Source organism: Oncorhynchus clarkii, chromosome 1 (genome assembly GCF_045791955.1).
Source record: "Oncorhynchus clarkii lewisi isolate Uvic-CL-2024 chromosome 1, UVic_Ocla_1.0, whole genome shotgun sequence".
In the NCBI taxonomy this organism is placed as follows: domain Eukaryota; kingdom Metazoa; phylum Chordata; class Actinopteri; order Salmoniformes; family Salmonidae; genus Oncorhynchus; species Oncorhynchus clarkii.
The window spans coordinates 72,496,958-72,519,311 of NC_092147.1; the positions used below are offsets into that span (position 1 = coordinate 72,496,958).

Sequence of the window (22,354 nt, forward strand, 5' to 3'; positions counted from 1 at the left end):
TTTTGATACAGATGCTAGTCATAATGATGGTAACAATATACAAGACAAGTAAAGCAATTATTTGAACCAGTCTAAAACCAAATATATGAAATAATGTGTTACAAATTATGTGAACTATTTGTATCATGAAGGTGGAGTGATCACTTGAGCAAAACATTTTAAGTATATTGTTCAGTCCATTTCAGGTAGTTGTAATTGTTTATCTATATTGAGCATACTGATGTAGTGCGTTTAAGACTACATAGGCTACATGTATTAATGTTACTTTCCAGCAATATGTTTATGACGCTTCAATACAGTTGACAATGTTGAATGCGACGCATGCGTTGGTGGGAGGGATTAACCACCAAGTAGGTAGGGCAAGTGGCTCAAGGACTGCACAATTTCATCTACTCCAGTTCATTTCAGTCTCTCTCTCTCTGCACTGTACAGTCTGGACAAGAGGACCTTCAGTCTCACTGGCAGTTGTCATAAAATAAAATAGTTAAATATATGAGACAGCAGAGCGAGTTGAAATCCAACGAGGTTGTTTTGGAGTCGGATGAGTCCATGGACCAACAAGATTTTAGCGAGATGTCTGGTTATTCTATTAACGACGTCATATACTCCGAATGTTCCGCAATGGAGCAAATCGACACTTTTATGAAAAACGTTCAGGTGTTGCTGGATGCAGCAAATTACATTGAAAACCATGAAAAGAACAACGGAAGTAAGTAATGTGGTCTATTCTGGTGATTTCAGACGCAGACTGGCCAAGGCAGACAACAATGCAATGGACCGAAATGGCGACAAAAGACGCAAACATGAGAGGCAACCGTAAACATGAGGCAATTTGCCTGATTGTGAATAATATTTAAACCTATTATGCCAATGCAAATTGGTTTAAATGAAATAGAGCCTATAGCCTACAAATAACAATACATGGTCAAAAACAAACCCGTGACATCGAATTACTTTCTCACCCTGGCATTTTCCATGAACGGTAACCGTATTTAAATGTATATTAAATTGCGCATTTTCCAATTGGATGAGACTTGCCTATGGCTCCATTAATTCCTTTCCTTAGAGACAGTCTAAACTAAACAGCCTAATGGTATCCGTGAAGGCATCCCTGTGTTTGTAAAATAGACTGTCTTCCTTTGAGCACGTCGAATTACGCATTAAAATATTTAGGCTACATAATAGGCTAATCGATCTATCAAACTCACTCACCTTTCTTTTTTAAAATCTAGTTTACTCAACATTTAGCATAGGGTTTCCTTCAACTTCTATCTGTGGGTGCCTGCAGGCCGAAGAAAAGCAATGTAATTCCTATGCGGCCTGTTTATCTCAGACCAAAGTCAAATGAAGCAAATCAAACCTCTTACAAATATTAATTTTATTTGAGAAAACTCGGCATATTGTGCAAAAACTAAATAGAGAAACCCTATTATTCCATCCCTATAATTTCGTTATTCCTGTCAATTGCGCTTCCTCTCTATCCACATGGAACAAAATGTACCGTTTTGATTGGACTAAACACATGTTCCCATCTTGCGAGTCCTTGCAGATATCCAATCAAACACAGGTTCAACTTTGACGTCGAAATCCGATTTGCAATGTGTCTCTGGGATTTGTAGGCTTATGGACATTTTAGTCTTCTATATGCATTTCATTGCGTACTGTAATAGCCTACTATGTGATATTCCATCATTACCTAATTAATGAATAGGCCTATGTCTTGAAGAAAGAGTTCGTTGGTATTTTTCAATAAACCATGTACAAAATATAGGTTTAGGCCTACGTGCTTTGCAGCACGAACACTAGGTTGCTGCCAATGATGTATATAAACTGGATTTATGACGTTGCTATTTATTGGCATTTGAGTGGTTTTGAAGCAACATGTCGGCCATATTGACACTCCCCAGTAGTAGCAGGAATGGAATTATACAGTAATTCAATTAAACGTTTCAAGGACACAATTACATATGTATTTAATATTTTTTGTTTTTTTGTAGTGGGGACAGTAACATTAGTTATCTGAAATAATTATACTTAGCTCGCATATAATTTAAAAGTATGCATTAAGGTGTCTGTAATATAATACAATGTGTCAAAAACGAATGTAGACATTAATAAATGCATTTCTATAGCTTCCAAAACATGTTTAAGCTATACTGACATGCAAGGTGCCCAAATTGATGACGTTTGATGAGTGGAGATGAACAGATTCAGTTCAGTCAGTTTCAGTCAGTTGTCCTGATGAGCCCTTCCCATCTAGCTATTTTATGCTTGTGGATAGGAACTTCAGCTGGAATTTTAAACTTGTCTGACAAAGTTAGGACGTGGGAGTGTTTAGAATAATTATGTTTTTACAAGAGTGATTATTTTACAAAAATGAAATGTTAATGTTAAAGCCATAACTTTGTACATTTTCGGTGAAAATCACTACAATAAATCTTCTTTAGCTCTCACCCTGGCGTGATATTGGCTGCACTATCTAGCGGCCGCTTCCCTCTCCTTACTGTGGCAAGCGGGAGCAATGGACACTGTGTCCAGTGTGGTTGTGTTGCCGGCTTTCACCGCAAACTCTCCCCATTGAGCAGTGTAGACTGCATCACAGTGACATCCAGATGGTAACAATCAATATTACAAGTTATTTCTCGTGTAGGCAGCTATCCTACTCTAAATAAAATCAAGTGGAATGGAAAGAATTGGAGATGGTGAACAAATCCAGATGACAAGTTTCAACTATCACCATGCTGCTGTTGCCAGCTAGCCAGCATAACCTTGCTGGGCCTGGGAAGGGCTCATCAGGATGACTGCCTTAATGGTGGGGGAGTGCCAAGATGGAGGAACAGTGGCTTCAACACAGAGCCCCCTATCAGTAATCTAGTGTGTGCATCACTGGTTGCTGCTCAAACAAAATAACCTTTATGGAATTTATCCCAAAATGCATTGCAGGTGGCTTTAAAACTGTCCTCTTGTCAGCTGTTGAGAAGGTAAACGACAGTGTTGGGTCAAGCTACAGGCATATATATATACACACATACACTACCGTTCAAACGTTTGGGGTCACTTAGAAATGTCCTTGTTTTTGAAAGAAAATTTTAAAAAGTTGTCCATTAAAATAACATCAAATTGATCTGAAATACATTGAAGACCTTGTTAATGTTATAAAGGACTATTGTAGCTGGAAACGGCTGATTTAAAAAAAATGGAATATTTACATTATCAGCAACCATCACTCCTGTTTTCCAATGGCACGTTGTGTTAGCTAATCCACGTTTATCACTTTAAAAGGCTAATTGATCATTAGACAACCCTTATGCAGTTACGTTAGCACAGCTGAAAACGGTTGTACTGATTAAAGAAGCAATACAACTGGCCTTCTTTAGACTTGTTGAGTATCTGGAGCATCAGCATATGTGGGTTTGATTACAGGCTCAAAATGGTCAGAAACAAAGAACTTTCTTCTGCAACTCGTCAGTCTATTCTTGTTCTGAGAAATGAAGGCTTTTCCATGTGAGAAATTGCCAAGAAACTGAAGATCTCATACATTGCTGTGTACTACTCTCTTCACAGAACAGCGCAAACTGGCTCTAAACAGAATAGAAAGAGGAGTGGGAGGCCCCAGTGCACAACTGAGCAAGAGGACAAGTACACTAGTGTCTAGTTTGAGAAACAGACGCCTCACAAGTCCTCAACTGGCAGCTTCATGAAATAGTACCCACAAAAACACCAGTCTCAATGTCAACAGTGAAGAGGTGACTCTGGGATGCTGGCCTTGTAGGCAGAGTTGCAAAAAAAGCCATATCTCAGACTGGCCAATAAAAAGAAAAGATTAAGATGGGCAAAAGAACACACACTGAACAGAAGCACTCTGCCTAGAAGGCCAGTGTCCCGGACTCACCTCTTCATTGTTGACGTTGAGACTGGTGTTTTGCAGGTACTATTTAATGAAGCTGCCTGTCAATTATTTATTCAGGACAACAGTTTTCAGCTGTGCTAACATCATTTAAAAGGGGTTTTCTAATGATCAATTAGCATTTTAAAATGATAAACTTGGATTAGCTAACACAATGTGCCATTGGAACACAGGAGTGATGGTTGCTGATAATGGGCCTCTGTACGCCTATGTAGATATTCCATAAAAAATCTGCCGTTTCCACTTCTGATCAATTTGATGTTATTTTAATGGACAACATTTTTTGCTTTTCTTTCAAAAACAAGGACATTTTTAAGTGCCCCCAAACTTTTGAACGGTAGTGTATATATTACAATAATCAACAGTATATGAGTTCTGTTTGCCAACATTGAAAGATTATTGGAAATTTCAGCATATCTAAAGAGGAGGGAGTGGGGTATGTGACATGTTGTCTGTGCATTCCCCGTTGTGTTGGGACTTTAGACTATAGCTTGATGTCACAAATGTTACAGAACAAAACACTACCATGAAAGTAAGTCTTTGTCTGGTGGAAATGACAGAATTTGTAGTGTATAATGTGTTACTTATATACACTGAGTATACCAAATATTAGGTACCCCCTATTGTTGATACACACAGGAAACTGTTGAGCTTGAAAAACCCAACAGCTTTTCAGTTCTAGACACAAACCGGTGCGTCTGGCACCTACTACCATACCCCGTTCAAAGGCACATTAATATTTTGTCTTGCCCATTCAACCTCTGAATGGCAAAAATACACAGTCAATGTCTCAGTTGTCTGAAGGCTGTAAAATCCTTCTTTAACCCATCTCTTCTCCTTCATCTACACTGACTGAAATAGATTTAACAAGTGACATCCAAAATGGATCATAGCTTTCACCTGGTCAGTCTATGTCATGGTAAGAGCAGGTGTTCTTACTGTTTTGTATACTTAGTGTATATTTCATCACCAGAATGTGAACATGGATATGCCTCAACATACCCTGCAACTCAAAGCACGCATCATCAGAGACAACGGAAATTCAAGAATAAGAAAATGGACAATATTCACAACAGGTAAATTAATCTTGTCATAATTATTCATAACTCTTATTATAAATACCCATGTTACAGTTGCGTGATAAAATTTCATTGTTATCCCTTCTTCATTATTGGACTTGGCTCCAACATCAGTCAAATGTGGGTGGAAAAACAGTGCAACTAGAAAAACTGTCAAACCAGTCTTTTTTTTTCTCTCTCTTGCTAAAATCTTGTTTTTTGATTTATGTCTATAACCTGTCCATTTTATTTTACACCCAGGTCAGCACACAATGAGCTGGAAAAAAACAGGTGAGTCAGAAGGGGTTGTGACCATCATTCTGTGTTAGAGTCCATTACGAGTATTTCCATTGACAGTTAATGGTTATTATTGATCAATTGAAGATCTCTGTAAGTACCACATTTGCATTAATCTGCCATTTTCTTCTCTACTCCGTTCCCCACCGAACTGTGATTTGCTCACACAACTGTGTCCCACGGGGTAAAACACTTGAGTTACAAGATAATTCATTAGTCAAAGAGATATTGTACTTATATCTTATGGTCTTATATCTTATGCTTATATCTTATGTGTCCACAAAATCATTCAACTGTGCAGACCGATACATGGCTTGATAGCACACATGTAATACAGGGATGGAAATATTGTTTTTCTACAAATTTCATACAATTTTAAGTAATGTGGCAAATAGCTATTTCCGGGGAGTTTATCTCTAGAGCAAGCTGTCTTTTCAAAATGGAACTTCAAGCTGATAATCCAAAATACTCTGGAGGCTGCATATATTATTTGCATATCCTGGTGATATGCTAAATATATTGACCCACAATTTGAAAATGTAATACTGGCTGATTTATTATTTGATGGCTGGACTTCAAACACCACTTATTTGATCAATATCTTCACCATTTCAAGCTTGTTTGTACAGTGGTGGTCATTGCTAGCATTCTGGGGGAAGCATAATGCATAGAACAAAGATGTCTGTTTTGCAAGGCAAATTAGGGCGTGTACAGGTTCTTAACCATACGTTTCCACAGTTGGAACTGGAACTGCTTGTTTTAGACGGTGTGCCTCCCTCCACATAAACTAAGCTTTTCTGTGCATTGAAAATCAGCTTATTGCACAGGACCTGATCTTTGTTTCCAATGAAAAGCACATGTCAGGGCACGGTTCCCAAAATACAAGTGCTAATCTGTAGAGAGCAGCCAGTGTGGGAATCATGTAGATCACAGAGAGCGAAGGGCCAGGCATCTGGATGATAAAAACGTAATCTCAAACAGACTCTTTGCACTACAAAGGGTTGGTCATCATTAGCCAGACAGGAGTTGACATCCCAACTTGACCTACATTTCAAAACATTTGATAGTAAGAATAATGCCCTTCCAAATCAAGACACTAGGATGTTCAGTTCTTATGGCGCAAAGGCCCTGGCCTTAAAATGAGATTGTCTGCCTGCCTGTCAGCTCATAGCTCTGGGCACAGACTATGTATTCCATCTAAGTAATGGATTAGCCTGTCTATCCAACAAAATGGAAAAAAATATAAAGGGTCTGCTTTTATAGGTAATGTCATTACTAAAAAAAACAGATCAATGTCTAATTTGTCCAAATATATGAATGTATTCATCCATTGATGTGGAGGGGATGGGAATAATAGGGCCTCATCAAGGTATTAATTTATGTATAAAATCAATCACGTCATTCAATTCCAAGAATTGCATCTGGATGTAGAGGGACTGTTCCTATTACTGTTTTCACTAAAGATTAGTCCTCTATTGTTTCTTCCCCCTCTCAGACGAGCACATCTCCGCCTGTGTTTGGAGAGGTTAAAGATGTTGATCCCACTGGGACCAGACTGCAGTCGGCACACTACCCTGGGGTTGCTTAACAAGGCCAAGGGTCACATTAAGGTATTGTAGTCAACAATGCCGCCATGGTGGTGTCATGGGGACCATGGTGTCATGGGATCTGGTGAATGGTTAAATTGAAGCCCCTAGCCTATGGATAGAGAAGCTTTGTGCGCCCATGACCTGCCATAGCACTGCAGCACAGAAACACAATGTGATCTACTTTCTCAGCCTGCAAATCACTTGCTACTCCTGACTGCACACTTCTGGGCCTGACTCAAGCAAATCCAATGGAACTCAAGCAAATCCAATGAAAATGTGAATATACCTTTCAATGGGTCTAACTGATTGATCAAACATGATTGGTTAGAAAGGTTTTTCCCCCATTTTGTCTAGTTATAGAGGTAGTTTGGACATGGCCAGCTCTAATGAGAGAAATGTACATTTTAAAGTTAATTTCCTGAAATTGTACACATTTTGCAATGGGTGTACAGAAGATTTTGCATTTATAAATTAAGTCATTTTGCAATGAGGCAATTTTATACAAAATGTCATGCAATTCTATTCGTTTTGCTATGGAACATTTCTGCAGTTTTACAGCTAATTTTACAGCTAATTCTCACTCAGCTAATTGAGTGAGAATGACAAAAAAGATCTATGGGGGCCCACTGGAGGTCAGGGCTCCTGGGCACGTGCCCTGCATGTCCGGTTGGTATTCGGCCATGATTACTACAAGTTTAGATAGTCTAGCCAGCTATCTAACTACCAATCTAAAAATAGTTAGCCGACATGCCTAATTGAGTGACTGACACAGCCTACTCTAACCAGAGAGAAACTGCTGATGCACAACCAAATTTCACCAGGTGTATTTTCCTATTCTTACTCTCAATAGTAAGTTGAGACCCCAATAGAGTTCCTAAAAAAAAAATATATATATATATATATATATATATATATATAGTACCTTTCGAAAAGGATTCAGACAGCTTTTTTTTTTTATTGATTAAATAAAACATTTTCCTCATAAATCTACACACAACACCTTATAATTAAAGTCAAAACAGGTTTTTAGATATTTTAGCAATAACAGAACTACCTTATTTACCTAAGTATTCAGACCCTTCTGCTATGAGACTTGAAATTAAGCTCAGGTGCATCCCATTTCCATTGATCATCCTTGATGTGTTTCTACAACTTGAGGCCACCTGTGGTAAATTCAATTGATTGGACATGATTTGGAAAGGCACACACCTGTCTATATAAGGTCTCACAGTTGATAGTGCATGTCAGAGCAAAAACTAAGCAATGAGGTCAAATGAGTTGTTCATAGAGCTCCGAGACAGAATTGTGTCAAGGCACAGATCTGGGGAAGGTTACAAAAATAATTCTGCAGCATTGAAGGTCCCCGAGAACAGTGGCCTCCATCATTCCTAAATGGAAGAAGTTTGGAACCATCAAGACTCTTCCTAGACCTGGTCGCCCGGCCAAACTGAGCAATCAAGAGAGAAGGGTCCTGGTCAGGGAGGTGACCAAGAACCTGATGGTCACTCTGACAGAGCTCCAGAGTTCCTCTGTGGAGATGGGAGAACCTTCCAGAAGGACAACCATCTATGCTGCACTCCTCCAATCAGGTCTTTATGGTAGAGTGGCCAGACGGAAGCCACTCCTCAGGAAAAGGCACATGACAGCCCGCTTGGAGTTTCCCAAAAGGCACCTAAAGGACTCTCAGACCATGAGAAACAAGATTCTCTGGTCTGGTGAAATCAAGATTGAACTCTTTCGCCTGAATGCCGAGCGTCACGTCTGGAGGAAACCTGCGACCATCTATACGGTGAAGCATGGTGGTGGCAGCATCATGCTGTGTGGATGTAAAGGGTCTGAATACTTATGTTAATGTTATATTTCAGTTTTTTTATATTGAATACATTAGCAAAAATGTGCCTTGTCATTATGGGGAATTGTGTATAGATTGATGGAACAAAAACAATTGAATCCATTTTAGAATAAGGATGTAACGTAACAGAATGTGTAAAAAGTAAATGGGTCTGAGTACTTTACGAATACAATGTATTCTCTTGGAGGGGGAGGGTGACTGCTTAAGCCTGCAACCGGCCCATAGTCTGGAGAACCTATTTGTCTCCCCCTTGTTAACTCGGAAAAAGCCTTTGCAATTGATCTGCGATTTTTGGCACATTAATGTGTTTCGGAATTAAAATACAAAATGAAAGGAAGTGTGGCTTGTATGTTCAGCCTTAACCAACACAGCTGTTGCCTTTTGTTTTCCACCAAGCAGCAAATTCAGGTCTACAATTGGCCATCATACAAAAATGTCAGGAATTACTTTGCCACTACAGCCGTTTGGATCTGTTGGTATTTTTAGCCTGGTCTGATGTTGATGAATTCACATATGATTATTCAGGCTCAGGAGAACACAACACACAGTTTGTCCCTCAATCTTGAATGTTGCAAGAGTAGAGTAAAATGAAAATAAAAACATTCCATTTAAAATGTTTGTAAATGGCAGCTGTTGAAGATTTTATAATTTGTACAGTAAAACTGAATGTGCACTGTGAGACAGAGTGTTGTTTTATTGTATTTATTTATCCTTTTATTTAACCAGGCAAGTCAGTTAAGAACAAATTCTTATTTTACAATGACGGCATTCCCCGGCCAAAACCTCCCCTAACCCTGACGACGCTGGGCCAATTGTGTGCCGCCCTATCGGACTCCCAATCATGGCCAGTTGTGATACAGCCCAGGATCGAACCAGAGTCTGTAGTGATGCCTCTAGCACTGAGAGGCAGTGCCTTAGACCACTGTGCCACTCGGGATGTGCAGATGTCTGAGGAAATTTGACAAATAGCTGCTCTTTAGCCTACACCATTTATATGTGAAATAAAGGTTACATTTAAAAAAAAAATATATATATATATATATGCAATTATTATTAATACAATATTAAGGGTTATGCACACATTAGGTTGATTAACTCTGTCCTCTCTGAATGTTTGTAGAAACTAGAAGAGATGGACCGGAGGAGCCAGCACCAGCTGGAAAGCCTGGAGCGAGAGCAGAGGCACCTGCAGAGGCAGCTGGCCCACCTGCAGACCCCCGGAGGCGGAGACAGGGTCCGTATGGACAGCCTAGGTTCCCCTTTGGCCTCAGAGCACTCGGACTCGGACCAAGGTGAGCCAACCATTCCACAGAGCTTAGTTAGTCCCTTAGAGGGAACAGAATAATCTGAAACACACCCCAAACAAAAAGCAAATGCACCCAACGTTTGTAGTCACAAGCTTGATGTAGTCATTGCGTGTTATGAATATGGGAGCAAATACTAAACTTTTTACTTCTTTAATACATATAGGTGAATTTGTCCCAATACTTTTGGTCCCCAAAAATGGGGGGGCGGCAATGTACAAAAAGTGCTGTAATTTCTAAACTGCTCATCGCGATATGGATGAAAATACCCTCAATTTAAAGCTGACAGTCTGCACTTTAACCTCAGTCATTGTTTCAAATTGAAAATCCAAAGTGCTGGAGTAGTGCCAAAACAAAACCGTCACTGTCCCAATACTTTTGTAGCTCACTGTGTTTTGTCTGTGGCAATGTTATATTTCAGTTCCATTTCAAACCAGTCAATAGAATTTACATGTGTTAGTCTATATAGTGTAGCATTGGGTGTCATCAAGCATTAATTGTCACTCAATACATTTACCTGATTAATAAGTGTGGGAGGATCATTATTAAAAATATATTCCTCTGACTCTAATTTCTGTAGAAGAGATCAAGGTGGATGTGGAAAGCACCGACTTCTCCCATGGAGAGTTGGACAGTATCAGCACCAATGGCTGCAGTGACTTGGAAGACCACAACAGTCGGCAGAGCCTAGCCAGCGACGAGGGCTACTCCACCTGCAGCCTAAAACTGGCCTTTTCCTCCTAAGAACCAGCCTGAAGCTCCTAATCCACACCTGCAGTCTAAACGGGCCTTCTAAGAATCATCCTGAAGCTCCTCATCCACACCTGCAGTTCCTCATCCACACCTGCAGTCTAAACTGGGCTTCTAAGAACCAGTCTAAAACTCCACTCCACCTGCAGTCTATAACTGGTCCTATACTATGAACCAACCTGAAGTTTTACTCCTTATGCAGTCTAAATCTGGACTCACCTAAGAACCAGCCTAAATCAAGAACCAGCTAAAAGCTAAACCCCACCTACAGTTTGAAAGGACAGATCTTACCTCAACTGTAAAATCTTGACTCTGATGTGTCTGTTACCCGTCTCCTCCTAAAACCAGCACAAAAATGACATAAAACCAGCCAGAAGCTCACCAGTGACAAGGGCAACTCCCCCCCCCCCCCACTTTGGAAACCCCTAGCAGATGACCGTCTGAGAAAAGAAACAATTCTTGTCAATCACCAAGCAAGTTACTAGGGCTTCTCTATCTCCAATCCAAACCGCTTTTCTTATACAGTACCCACAGTTATACCCCAAATCTTTGACAAGCCACCAATGTTATTCCTACCATATGATTGAGAAATGTATTTATTTTCCCAATATTTATCGTGCTGTACTGTCTTGGTCACACTTGAATTATGAAATTAATGGATAATATTATTTGGATGTTTTGACAACTGTAATGTTTGGTTTTATATAAGTCTTGTGGTTTTGAACTGAGCGTTGACAAGTTCTTAGACAAAAGCTAGTGCAATGGTACACAACACGCTAAATGTATCACTCTGGTCTGTTGTGAGTGACATTTATCCCCGTTGAGATTTCAAAATAATTGTTTGTACACATTAGGCAGCTATGAGATATACCGCACTTCAAGGCCCAAGCACAATTCTGAAGCAATAACACTTGCCAGTCATGTCAACTCTTAAGTTGGCTGTTTTAGGCACACCATTTTGGCCATCAACACCAAATTGAATGTGCTTATTTTGTAACTTCAATAGCTTTAATTACAAATAGTAATCAATATTAAGAATGGTTTGAACAAGTCATGTTGCATGTGTATTGAATGTAGTTCTCCATTTTTTCATCATGGGCTTTGGATTGACCAGTTGAGAGCTCATGTCTTTGTAATGATGAACACATGGCAAGAGTTTTTACTTAGTAACTTATTTGTTGCATTGTAGCTAAGAAGCATTCCAATGTTAAAACCCTGACACTGTATATTCTGAGTATTTATGTACAAAAATCACACTTTCCCCTAATTGCACTGCAAGACTATTCCACTAACCAAATTGGAAATGTCATCTTATGACCATACCCATATTTTTGTGGTACAACTAAATAGATTATCACCACCAACTGTGTCTTAACATGGCTAAATTGACTCTTGCACAGGTTTCTTAGTTCCAAGTCTTTATTCAGTGTCAGTGTTGGGTAATTTGTAAAACGCACTATGAAAAAGACTTGTTCTAAGAAAGTGTCTCTTAACACTACTGTGCTAAATCAGCCATCAAAGGTGACTTTTACAAAAGAACATGTTGCTGGCCCCCTGCTACCATTTTGTGTTTCCTGGTAGTGGTCCCTTAAACTAGATCAATAAACCTTTACCACCCCAGGTACCTACCTATATAGTGTCCAGTTGTTCCTTGTTATTGGCGTGTCCAAAGCTATAATCATATATACACTTCATTACTGAAATCATGTATTTTCTATGCAGTACACTTCTGCGCTAGCACCAGACAGATGCAATCTGGCAATAAATCACAAACATAGGAGACTACACAACTCATCCCTGATTTTAATTGAGAAAAAGAAAAGCTTACGTCGCCAGCAGTGATACAAGGTCATTGATGTACGTCACGGAAACAAAGATGGTACAAAATGCATTACTGCCATCTGGAGGAACTGTTAAACATTCAGTACCAATATGGAAACCTACTCGTAATTTCAGGGCAAAATGAGAGGGACATCTTACCTCAACAAAAATGACAATCTGTTTTACTGTAAATGTACAAAACTGAAATGCTTTAAAAATAGTTATTACCACTAAACAGCAAAAAGTAAAAATGTCTAATATAGCCCAGTTCACCCTGAAAAAGCTATAATAAATGTGTAACATTGAAACATGCACATATTATAGTTTTTGCCTTTGTTGCATTCAGAAAGATACAGCAATCCAGACAAATGTCACCACAATCTAAACACTTGAGTACACTTATTTGTGCTGATCCATTACAGGGGTAATTTATTTTATTAAGAATTCTGCTGTTCTATATGACATACCGGTAAGAACAATATTCCAACGAGCCAACCAATGGTGAGTAAGCGATTAGTTTCAAAGCTCCTTTACTTGAGTAACCTAAGCCATATAAACACAATGGTAAACACTGATCCTCCTACTATACAATGGGATACTTCAAACACCAAGAAAACATTTTTGGTCACTGTGGCATGAGATGCCTGACGTTATATTTGGATGTGTCGTGATACGTGGTCATGGGTTTGTCTGCTATGCCACATGTTCCTACTCCCACCTTTCCATTTACACTCTCCGGCGATGCAAATATACTCCTCTTCACCTGCAACACACAATGCAAATCTCAGAATATTTGTGATGGTACTCTCTCCTGCAACAACACAATGGCTGAAAATGCGCAAATAACATCTGAAATGTTACTTAGTTTAAGACTTGAAGCGCAGAGACTGTCATTTTAACTTCACATGAATTTCAAATTGTAATATCTTTGCCATTTTCTAAGTCGCGTCCCCATTCATCTTTGCCATTTTCCTAAATAAGTCTAACACGCTGACATTGTTAGAATTTCAATATCACAGAGTTCGTGTTGTAAGCAGTTTGGGGAGGAAATGTAACCCCCCCCCCTCTTTTCACCAGACAGTTGGCTGCCCATCTGATAACGGGGCCCATCGAAACTATATCAAAACTAATTTCATATATAATAGATGTAGCCTAAAGAAAATATTAAATTGACAAAAGTATGATGGGCGACAATATTATCATCTGTCAAATTGTAATTGATGCTTGCGTAATTGACAAAGGGGGGGACCAGAGCTTACCAAAAAGCGACTTCTTCAAATCACCCTACCGAGGTTCACACAGGTAAGACGTTTTGAAATAGCATATTCTAAGGATTCTAAAAAAACAAAATACTTTTGCCAAACTACAACAGGCTGCATTTCAAAATATCACTTTTCCCCAGAACAACTGAAAATTAATGCATTCAACACACGAGCGCTCGCTGCAGCATATAGCCTAGGCTACTAAACACAGACTAGTAACATAATACAACTTCAAATATGGTATTCTGTTCTTTTGAAATATATTTTCTTAAGGTGTTTCTTAAGACCTACCAAAATGGAATAATGATGGATTTCCTTGTGATGGATTTAATTCTGAATTGCGGTGTGTTTTCATTTTTATGTATAGTCTACAGTAACAAACTAATGAAAATGCTATTGTTTTTTTAAATCACCCCCCCAGACTCTAAATGTTACCTAATACTTTCATCAACATAACCAAATTATTATTTTTGCAATAGCATACATGAAATGTATTTGACTGTTTTAATGGGGAGTAAAAAAAATTACAGGGCCTGGCTTTTCTAGTGTTAAGTTGTGTGTGTAAAGTAGATGAACATGTGTTACCTGTCCTTTCTTGTTCTTGTTGTAGGCCTTGTTGTTGAAACTTTGCCACTTGGATTTCTGGTCTTCTCGCTCCTGTTCCAGCTCCTTCATCCTCAGCACCTTCTTCTGGGCCTTCTTCTTCTTGTACTCCCTCTGGTCTGCTATCTGCTCTTTCCTGTCATGGCACGCACACACAAAGTTACAATTTTTGATCCTCCACGGACTGTTCGGGACATCCCGGAAAAGTGAAAAACTCCCGACCCTACTACACAGGACCTATTTAACATAAGTGTCATCTCTCCTACCTGGACTTGGGTTTCCCGTCCTCCTCAGAATGCTTGCCCTCCTCGGCAGGTTTGAGGTTCTGCAGTGGCACCACCTCTGCGTTCCCGTAGCCGAAGAAGGTAATGGCCGCCGTGCCGTTCTCGCCGTCTATCTCCTCAATCTCAGCCTCATACACCCTGTCAAAGAATCACGGCTGTAAGCAGGTGAGTACGAGCCACAGACCCAAGCCCTACTACACAACATTGTGAAGAAATACAGTTGAGTGTGTTATTGTTCTTATTCAGGGCCTAGGCTCTTAATTAAAAATATCTCACAATAGTTTTGTTGAACAAATAAATTACTAGAGTGTAGGTCAAATGGTAAGTCAAGACCATGCAAGCAAGATTAACAAAGATTACCATCCCACTTAGCATCATTGTAAAATTGGTCATTTATCAGTTGATTATTTTACACTGAACAAAACTATAAACGCAACACGTAAAGTGTTCGTCCTATAATTGTTTTGTGCTGGGGACAATAAAAGGCCACTAAAATGCCATAGACGTCTCAAGTTGAGGGAGCGTGCAACTGGCATTTTGACTGCAGGAATGTCCAACAGAGCTGTTGCCAGAGAATTTAATGTTAATTGCTCAGATAAGCCGCCTCCAACGTAGTTTTAGAGAATTTGGTAGTACGTTCAACCGGCCCCACAAGCACAGACCACATGGAACCATGCCAGCCCAGGACCACCACATCCAGCTTCTTCACCTGTGGGATCGTCTGAGACCAGCCACCTGGACAGCTGATGAAACTGTAGGTTTGCACAACAGAAGGACCTCTGCACAAACAGTCAAAAATCTTCTGAGGGAAGCTCATCTGCGTGCCCGTCGTCCTCACCAGAGTCTTGACATGACTGCAGTTCAGAGTCATAAACCGACTTCAATGGAAAAATCTTCACTTTCGATGGCCACTGCCACACTGGAAAAGTGTGCTCTCCACAGATGAACCACGGTTTAAATTTTACCAGGCAGATGGCAGACCGTGTGTGGAGTGGTTTGGGCAAGCGGTTTGTTGATGTCGACATTATGAACAGAGAGCCCCGCTGGGTTTTGAAGGAGTGTGCAGGGATATCCACCAGAGCTCTTGCCAGATAATTTAATGTTAAACCGCCTCTGTCATTTTAGAGAATTTAGCAGTATGTCCAACCGGCCTCACAAGCGCAGACCACGTTAATGGCATCGTGTGGGCAAGCGGTTTGCTGATGTCAACATTGTGAACAGAGTGCCCCATGGTGGCGGTGGGGTTATGGTATGGGCATGCATAAGCTACGGACAACTAACAATTGCATTTTATCAATAGCAATTTGAATGCACAGATATACTGTGACTAGATCCTGAGGCCCATTGTCGTGCCATTCATCCGCCACCATCAACTCATGTTTCAGCACGATAATGCTCGGCCCTACGTCGCAAGGACCTGTACACAATTCCTGGAAGATGATAGTGTCCGTGTTCTTCCATGGTCTGCATACTCACCAGACATGTCACCCATTGAGCATGTTTGGGATCCTCTGGATCGACAGCGCGTTCCAGTTCCCGCCAATATCCACCAACTTCACACAGCTATTGAAGATTGGGACAAAATTCCACAGGCCAGTCAACAGCCTGACAAATTCTATGCGAAGGAGATGTGTCGCGGTACATGAGGCAAATGGTGGTTACACCAAATATTGACTGGTTCTGATCCATGCCTCTACCTTTTTAAGGCATATGTGACCAACAGATGCATATCTGTATTCCCAGTTATGTGATATCCATAGATTAGGGCCTAATTAATTAATTAAAATTACCTGATTTCCTTATATGAACTGTAACTCTGTAAAATGTTTGAAATTGTTGCATTTATATTTTTGTTCAGTGTATGTTAATATTGACGGAGGAACTTCTGGTGACACTCACTGTCCATCCTGACTCCACACAGTCATACACCTGTCCCCAACGCTCCAGCTGTGTTTCAAGGGGGCTGCATCGGAGCTGTTGGCACTAGCAGTACCTTCAGAGGGCTGCGACGTCAGGAGGTCTTTTGTCAAGTCTATGACTTCCTGTGAAGGATACATAACTTGGGGTCATTTTGTTCCTAGATAATAATCACATTTGAAGACCGACACACTAAGAAACCTATTGACGCTCATTGACTTTAAAAAAAAAAATGTCATGGATAATACTCGTGACATGGATAGCTAGTTACCGATAAGTCTTTCTGTAATTTGAGAAGATCTTCGTTCTCAGGATCGGTTGATAAGGCGGCTTCCACTTGTTGTAACTGGGCTTTGTAGCTACCCAACTGTTTCAACAAATCTTCTGACATCTAATAAATGGACAATGAAAGGGGGGGATACAACATAGTAAAATTACACTTGAAGCAAAGTGACAATAGCAAATAAACAACTCAGCGAGGATGGCAAGGCAGTGGAAAGACTTGCAAGGCGGAGCCAGGCTACTCGCAAGTAGTCGCAACTAACGGGGTTGGACAGTGAAGGACTATTTAAATGTGTTATTGTTTTGGTCTTTGCTTACTTTAAATATTTTTGGTGATGTTTATTCAAATTCAGCTTTTAGCTGTGAATGTGTAACACGATTTACATTTTTGAAGAGGACCACAATGGAAATAAGTTGTTATCCTAGACATTTTTTCATGTACTTTTGGTTCAGGGAAAATGTATGGAGTAAGAAGTACAACATTTTCTTTAGAAATATATTGCAGGAAAAGTTGTCTAAAATATAAATACTTTAGTACACATACACCCAAAAAACAACTTGAAGTATAAATACTTTAGTGCTTTACGCCACTGGTGTTTGACAGCCTATTAGCACAGCTACTCCACTCGGTCTTCCATCTGTTTTCATAAACAAGCGCTGTAACATGGAAATATGTCCGCGCGGGAACCCAAAATCCATAAAAGGTGAGTATGAACCTTTTTTCCGCCAATTTGAAAAGATATGAAATCTACTCCTTATGCTTCCAAAACATAAACGCAAGCGATGCGTGTTAATGTTCAGACCGAGCGTCGCTGCTCTTAACAAAAGTCCCCCCCTTCCGAAGACGGCTTTGTCCAAAGCAAATACTTGTGTGAAATTGAATGACACTGAGTCATGATCAAGGGACATGGTTGGGCATAAGGTTAGCAGTGTGGTAAAGTTTATGGTTAGATTTAAAAACTGAATATAACCAGAGATTGTAGATATAGGCGGTTTATCTATAATTATGACTTTGTGGCAAGTTGGGACGACCAACAAATAGCAAATAAGTTAGCTAGCTACAAAGCTAAGTAGTAGTAGGCTTAGCTAACGTTAGCTAGTTACATTTCGGTGTTAGGGGAAGGTTAATTAACACATTTTCACTCGTTTTTAAAGTAACTAGTTAGTTATTGACCTATATTTCCATACTCTGATAGGTATAAAAATCTAGCTACCGACTTTCAAATTCATTTCAAATAGGCATCGCTAGCTAGAATGTTAGCTACCACTAGATAGCTAACGTTAGCAAGTAACGTTAGCAGCTAGGCCATCGTCACAACACAGCGACCGCTGGCAGTAATGACACTTTTGGCAATAAAAAAACTAATTCAAAATGATTAAATGTTCATTAATAATCTTACCTTCCCGTATTTGCTTCAAATTAATAGACTCAGGATATTCAGATTTCACTTAAATTGTTTCTAATAACTCAAATCGTAGACAACAACAAAACAGTTCCTTTCCTCCTCAGCAAATTTTACCGGAAATGCCGATTGTTGATATAACATGTTCTTCTCGCGATACTACAGTATCCTAAAGTGTCATATCGCACTTTGTCAGCAGATGGGGCTTTATCCCAATAATTTCAGTCCATGGTGATTAAATTTAACAATTGTGTCTTTCATTCGACTCCCTAACGAATTACCTGTAAAAGGTCAACTCTGACTGTAAATCTTATTCTATAATATATTGTCTTCTTAAATAAAATCCATTATGTTGTCTTCAACATGTCATGTCAATTTAACCCCCGCTCCAATTAGTATATTCAACTATAATTTACTCCTTGCAGCGTTTATTTTGGGCTATGTCCTGTCATTAACATTTTTATCAATGTCTAATTTGGCTCATTAATAAACAGTAGATGTAGTCACAAAATACAAAATATATATGTATATCCGGAGAATATTCAGAATGACGATATTTTGTCAATGTTCAGTTTGGAAAGCAGCAATACAACTAATCTGTAGCTGCGATGGTAGTTGGACCCCGCCCATAATTCTCACTGAAATATACTGACTGGGAACCGGAGTCTCCAAACCATATATAAAGCAGCAATCCCATCCTCTGCCACATAAAGGTCTGTTTCACCAACTACTGTTTCAGTGGGCAGAGAAATATCATCCTGCTCAGATGCTATTCTACGCACAACGTGGGGCCATTTGACGTTTTTGAAGGATAACGATTAACCACTTTTTTCCTGAATATGTAGTTGGTAAAGCTGAGGTTTTGGATGCTGGAAAACAAAGAGGGAGTAAAACTACAGTTCTGTTTAAGGAGTATTTTCTCTTTTACCTGGTTATTTATTTTTTTATCAACTTTTTTTATCAACAAAAATAACTAACATTGAGATTATTTGTTTGTTAGATTGTTCATATGACATAATTTTCCCCAGTGGGCAAAAATGAAGGCTACTTCTGCTTCATTAACAAATGTGTGAAAATAGTGGATCGGTTGTGGCTCTTCGAACAAGGACTCTTCTTATACAGACACATGCTTCATCCTTATGGGTTGTGATAACTTGACCAACAGCAACGGGACTTTGCCTGCTAGGCTCCCTTACACTGTGCAGACTTCTGTGCCTCTGACAATACTGGTGGGTATCCTTATTCTACTCACAGTGTTCGGCAATGTCCTAGTGGTCATCGCTGTGTTCACCAGCCGGGCCCTAAGAGCCCCTCAGAACTTGTTTTTAGTGTCCTTAGCATGTGCAGACATTTTAGTGGCCACTCTGGTAATGCCCTTTTCTCTGGCTAATGAACTGATGGGATATTGGTACTTTGGTCAAGTGTGGTGTGAGATCTACCTGGCCCTGGATGTTCTGTTCTGCACCTCGTCCATCACACATCTGTGTGCCATAAGTCTGGACAGATACTGGTCGGTCACTCAAGCCATTGAGTACAACTCAAAAAGGACACCACGCAGGATCAAATGTATAGTGTTATTCGTGTGGGTGCTGGCTGCCATTATATCATTCCCACCTCTCATTTCGATGGAGAAGGAAGGAGCCAAAGAGGAGGGTCCCACATGTAAGATCAATGAGGAGAAGTGGTACATCATATTCTCCAGCACCGCCTCATTCTTCGCCCCATGTGTGATCATGATTCTGGTGTACGTTCGAATTTACCAGGTTGTCAAGAAGAGAACCAGGGCCCCTCCGGGTGAGAGGAGAAGAGAAAACAATAATCTAGAGAAAAGTCAGTATGGCTTAGTTCAGCAGGACCCTTTGGAGAGAGGGAACAAAGGAGGGAGAGATGGAGTGCAGGAGGAAGCGGAGGTCAATGGACTAAATGTGGAGGAAGAGTGCTCCTCGTCTGATGGGAATGAGAACCAGTGCTCCATCAAAATGAAGCGGAGCAAGGAAAAGACCAAAGTGTGTCAGGTGAAACTAGCAGAACCGTCCCCTAAAGGTGATGATGCACAGCAGTATGTGAAAGTGAGCCGGTGGAAAGGAAGGCAGAACCGAGAGAAGCGCTTCACATTTGTTCTGGCTGTGGTCATGGGAGTGTTTGTTGTCTGCTGGTTCCCCTTCTTCTTCACGTACACACTCACCGCAATATGTGACTCTTGCTGTGTCCCTGAGTCATTGTTCAATTTCTTTTTCTGGTTCGGATACTGCAATAGCTCGCTGAATCCAGTCATATACACTATATTCAACAATGACTTCAGGAGGTCTTTCAAAAAGATCCTTTGCAAAAGGGATCGACGAGGGCTATGAATAAGCTTTTTTTGGACTAGCTACTATTTCCTGTCTGAATACAGATTTCATTGTTTACAAGTTGGAGTCATGTACAGTCTCTTATGAAAAGAAAATGTACCTATTTGGAAAAACTTCCCAACTTCCCAAAATGTTCCATATTCAGTTCGGTCCTACTGGGCACACATTGGTTGAATCAATGTTGTTTCAACGTAATTTCAATGAAATTACGTAGAACCAATTTGGAATATACGTTAAATTGACGTTTGTGCCCAGTGGGGTGCTGCAAGAAAACTGTGATCAATTTGTAATGCATCTGTTACTGTTTTTATGTGTGTGTCAATGTACAACAGTTTTGAGTTCATTACAATCTTTAATCCCACTACAACCATTTAGATGTATTTGACTTTGAAACTAATGAATGCCATGTTGTTTATTACTTCACGCATGTTGTGAGGGAGCTGGCTAATATCTCCATGGATCTTGCTTAATAAAAATACATTTTAAAAAGTATGTTTTTATTGTCACATACACCGGATAGGTGCAGTGAAATGTCTCGTTTTACAGGATCAGCCATGGTAGTATGGTGACCCTAGAGCTAAATATTTTTCACCCAGTAGGCTCTGGGATTCAAACCAGCAACCTTTCAGTTACTGGCCCAACCCTCTAACCACTAGGCTAACTGCTGCCCATGATGTAATGCTAAATGTTAATATCTAGGCTATAATTCTTTCATGCATACTGTCAGGGAGCATATGCATGTATTATGAATAGACATATTTAAACATGTCTTCCCTGAATATTACAGTATTCCCTGAATATTACAGTATACCCTGAATAGTACAGTATTCCTTGAATCTTACAGTATTCCCTGAATATTACAGTAAGTTCTATAAGCATGCATGCATTGGGATACCAATTGAGTTTGAGGGGTATGATTTTTGTACATTATGTAAATATTCCAGAAAACCAGTACTATAACTCAAAACACTACGCTCTAAACGTGTTCATTGTATTCTACCTACTGAATAAGGACAATGTTTCAACCTTCATGTACCATATTGCACAGACCCAGAGGAGATAACAGAAAGAGATCCCTGGTTTCCCACATGGCAAGACAGACTGAATCATCCTACTGCAGACATCCCTACCAGTATAATTTGATTATTTCTGTCTTTATCAGTAGCGAGAGGAAACACCATGCCAGTAATCCACCCAGAATCAACTGATTTTTATGGTGCATGCTAAATACAGTATATTATTTATATGATCTTTCACTCACAGCCTGCAAATAGGCAGGATGAACACAAAAAAAGAAAAGGTTATCATTTTTTTCAGTAAAACATCAATACATTAAAGGAAAAGTCCACCCCAAAAATATATTTTGGTATTTGTTTCATTAGCCCATTGTTGAGTCTCAAATGTTTTTGCTTGTCACCGATCAAGTTTTCAAGATATATAACTTTGAAAATAGATATATTTTGTTGCATCATATGATGCATAATGCATCATATGGGGATGATTTTTATATTTTGAAAGTTGCATATCTTGAAAACTTGATTGCTGACAAGCAAAACATTTTGGGACTATGTCAACAATGGACTAATGAAACAAATAACAAAAGATAGTTTTTGGGTGGAATTTTCCTTTAATTGATGGGTGTTGGATTTCTGCCATCAGAGAGTAGTAAATTAT

The 22,354-nt window shown here is 39.6% G+C and overlaps 3 protein-coding genes across 3 annotated transcripts; 2 read left to right on the forward strand and 1 right to left on the reverse strand.

Annotated features, from left to right (window-relative positions):
- The first annotated feature begins 391 nt into the window (after positions 1-391).
- Positions 392-12,389, forward strand: LOC139411782 (max-interacting protein 1-like). The gene is made up of 6 exons (XM_071158528.1): positions 392-709; positions 4,881-4,983; positions 5,227-5,256; positions 6,758-6,872; positions 9,824-9,995; positions 10,588-12,389. The coding sequence occupies exons 1-6, from the start codon at positions 493-495 to the stop codon at positions 10,749-10,751; spliced, it is 801 nt and encodes a 266-aa protein (XP_071014629.1). The 5' UTR covers positions 392-492; the 3' UTR covers positions 10,752-12,389.
- Positions 12,390-12,540: 151 nt separating this feature from the next.
- On the reverse strand, positions 12,541-18,500 carry LOC139411777 (survival motor neuron domain containing 1). The gene is made up of 6 exons (XM_071158516.1): positions 18,327-18,500; positions 16,916-17,035; positions 16,627-16,769; positions 14,710-14,865; positions 14,426-14,579; positions 12,541-13,341 (listed from the first exon to the last, which is right to left on the reverse strand). The coding sequence occupies exons 2-6, from the start codon at positions 17,033-17,035 to the stop codon at positions 13,204-13,206; spliced, it is 711 nt and encodes a 236-aa protein (XP_071014617.1). The 5' UTR covers positions 18,327-18,500; the 3' UTR covers positions 12,541-13,203.
- Positions 18,501-19,465: 965 nt separating this feature from the next.
- Positions 19,466-20,680, forward strand: LOC139417352 (alpha-2A adrenergic receptor-like). The gene has a single exon (XM_071166624.1). The coding sequence runs from the start codon at positions 19,469-19,471 to the stop codon at positions 20,678-20,680; it is 1,212 nt and encodes a 403-aa protein (XP_071022725.1). The 5' UTR covers positions 19,466-19,468.
- The last annotated feature ends 1,674 nt before the right edge of the window (positions 20,681-22,354 follow it).

What these genes read in the sequence shown, in the direction of transcription:
- LOC139411782 (XM_071158528.1), top strand. Translation starts at nt 493, where the DNA reads ATGAGACAGCAGAGCGAGTTGAAATCCAACGAGGTTGTTTTGGAGTCG. An exon ending in AATGAGCTGGAAAAAAACAG is followed by an intron (nt 5,257 to 6,757) that starts GTGAGTCAGAAG and finishes TCCCCCTCTCAG; the next exon opens with ACGAGCACATCTCCGCCTGT. An exon ending in GCACTCGGACTCGGACCAAG is followed by an intron (nt 9,996 to 10,587) that starts GTGAGCCAACCA and finishes TAATTTCTGTAG; the next exon opens with AAGAGATCAAGGTGGATGTG.
- LOC139411777 (XM_071158516.1), bottom strand. Translation starts at nt 17,035, where the DNA reads ATGTCAGAAGATTTGTTGAAACAGTTGGGTAGCTACAAAGCCCAGTTA. An exon ending in GTGTGGAGTCAGGATGGACA is followed by an intron (nt 14,866 to 16,626) that starts GTGAGTGTCACC and finishes ATTCTTTGACAG; the next exon opens with GGTGTATGAGGCTGAGATTG. An exon ending in GACGGGAAACCCAAGTCCAG is followed by an intron (nt 14,580 to 14,709) that starts GTAGGAGAGATG and finishes GTGCCATGACAG; the next exon opens with GAAAGAGCAGATAGCAGACC.
- LOC139417352 (XM_071166624.1), top strand. Translation starts at nt 19,469, where the DNA reads ATGGGTTGTGATAACTTGACCAACAGCAACGGGACTTTGCCTGCTAGG.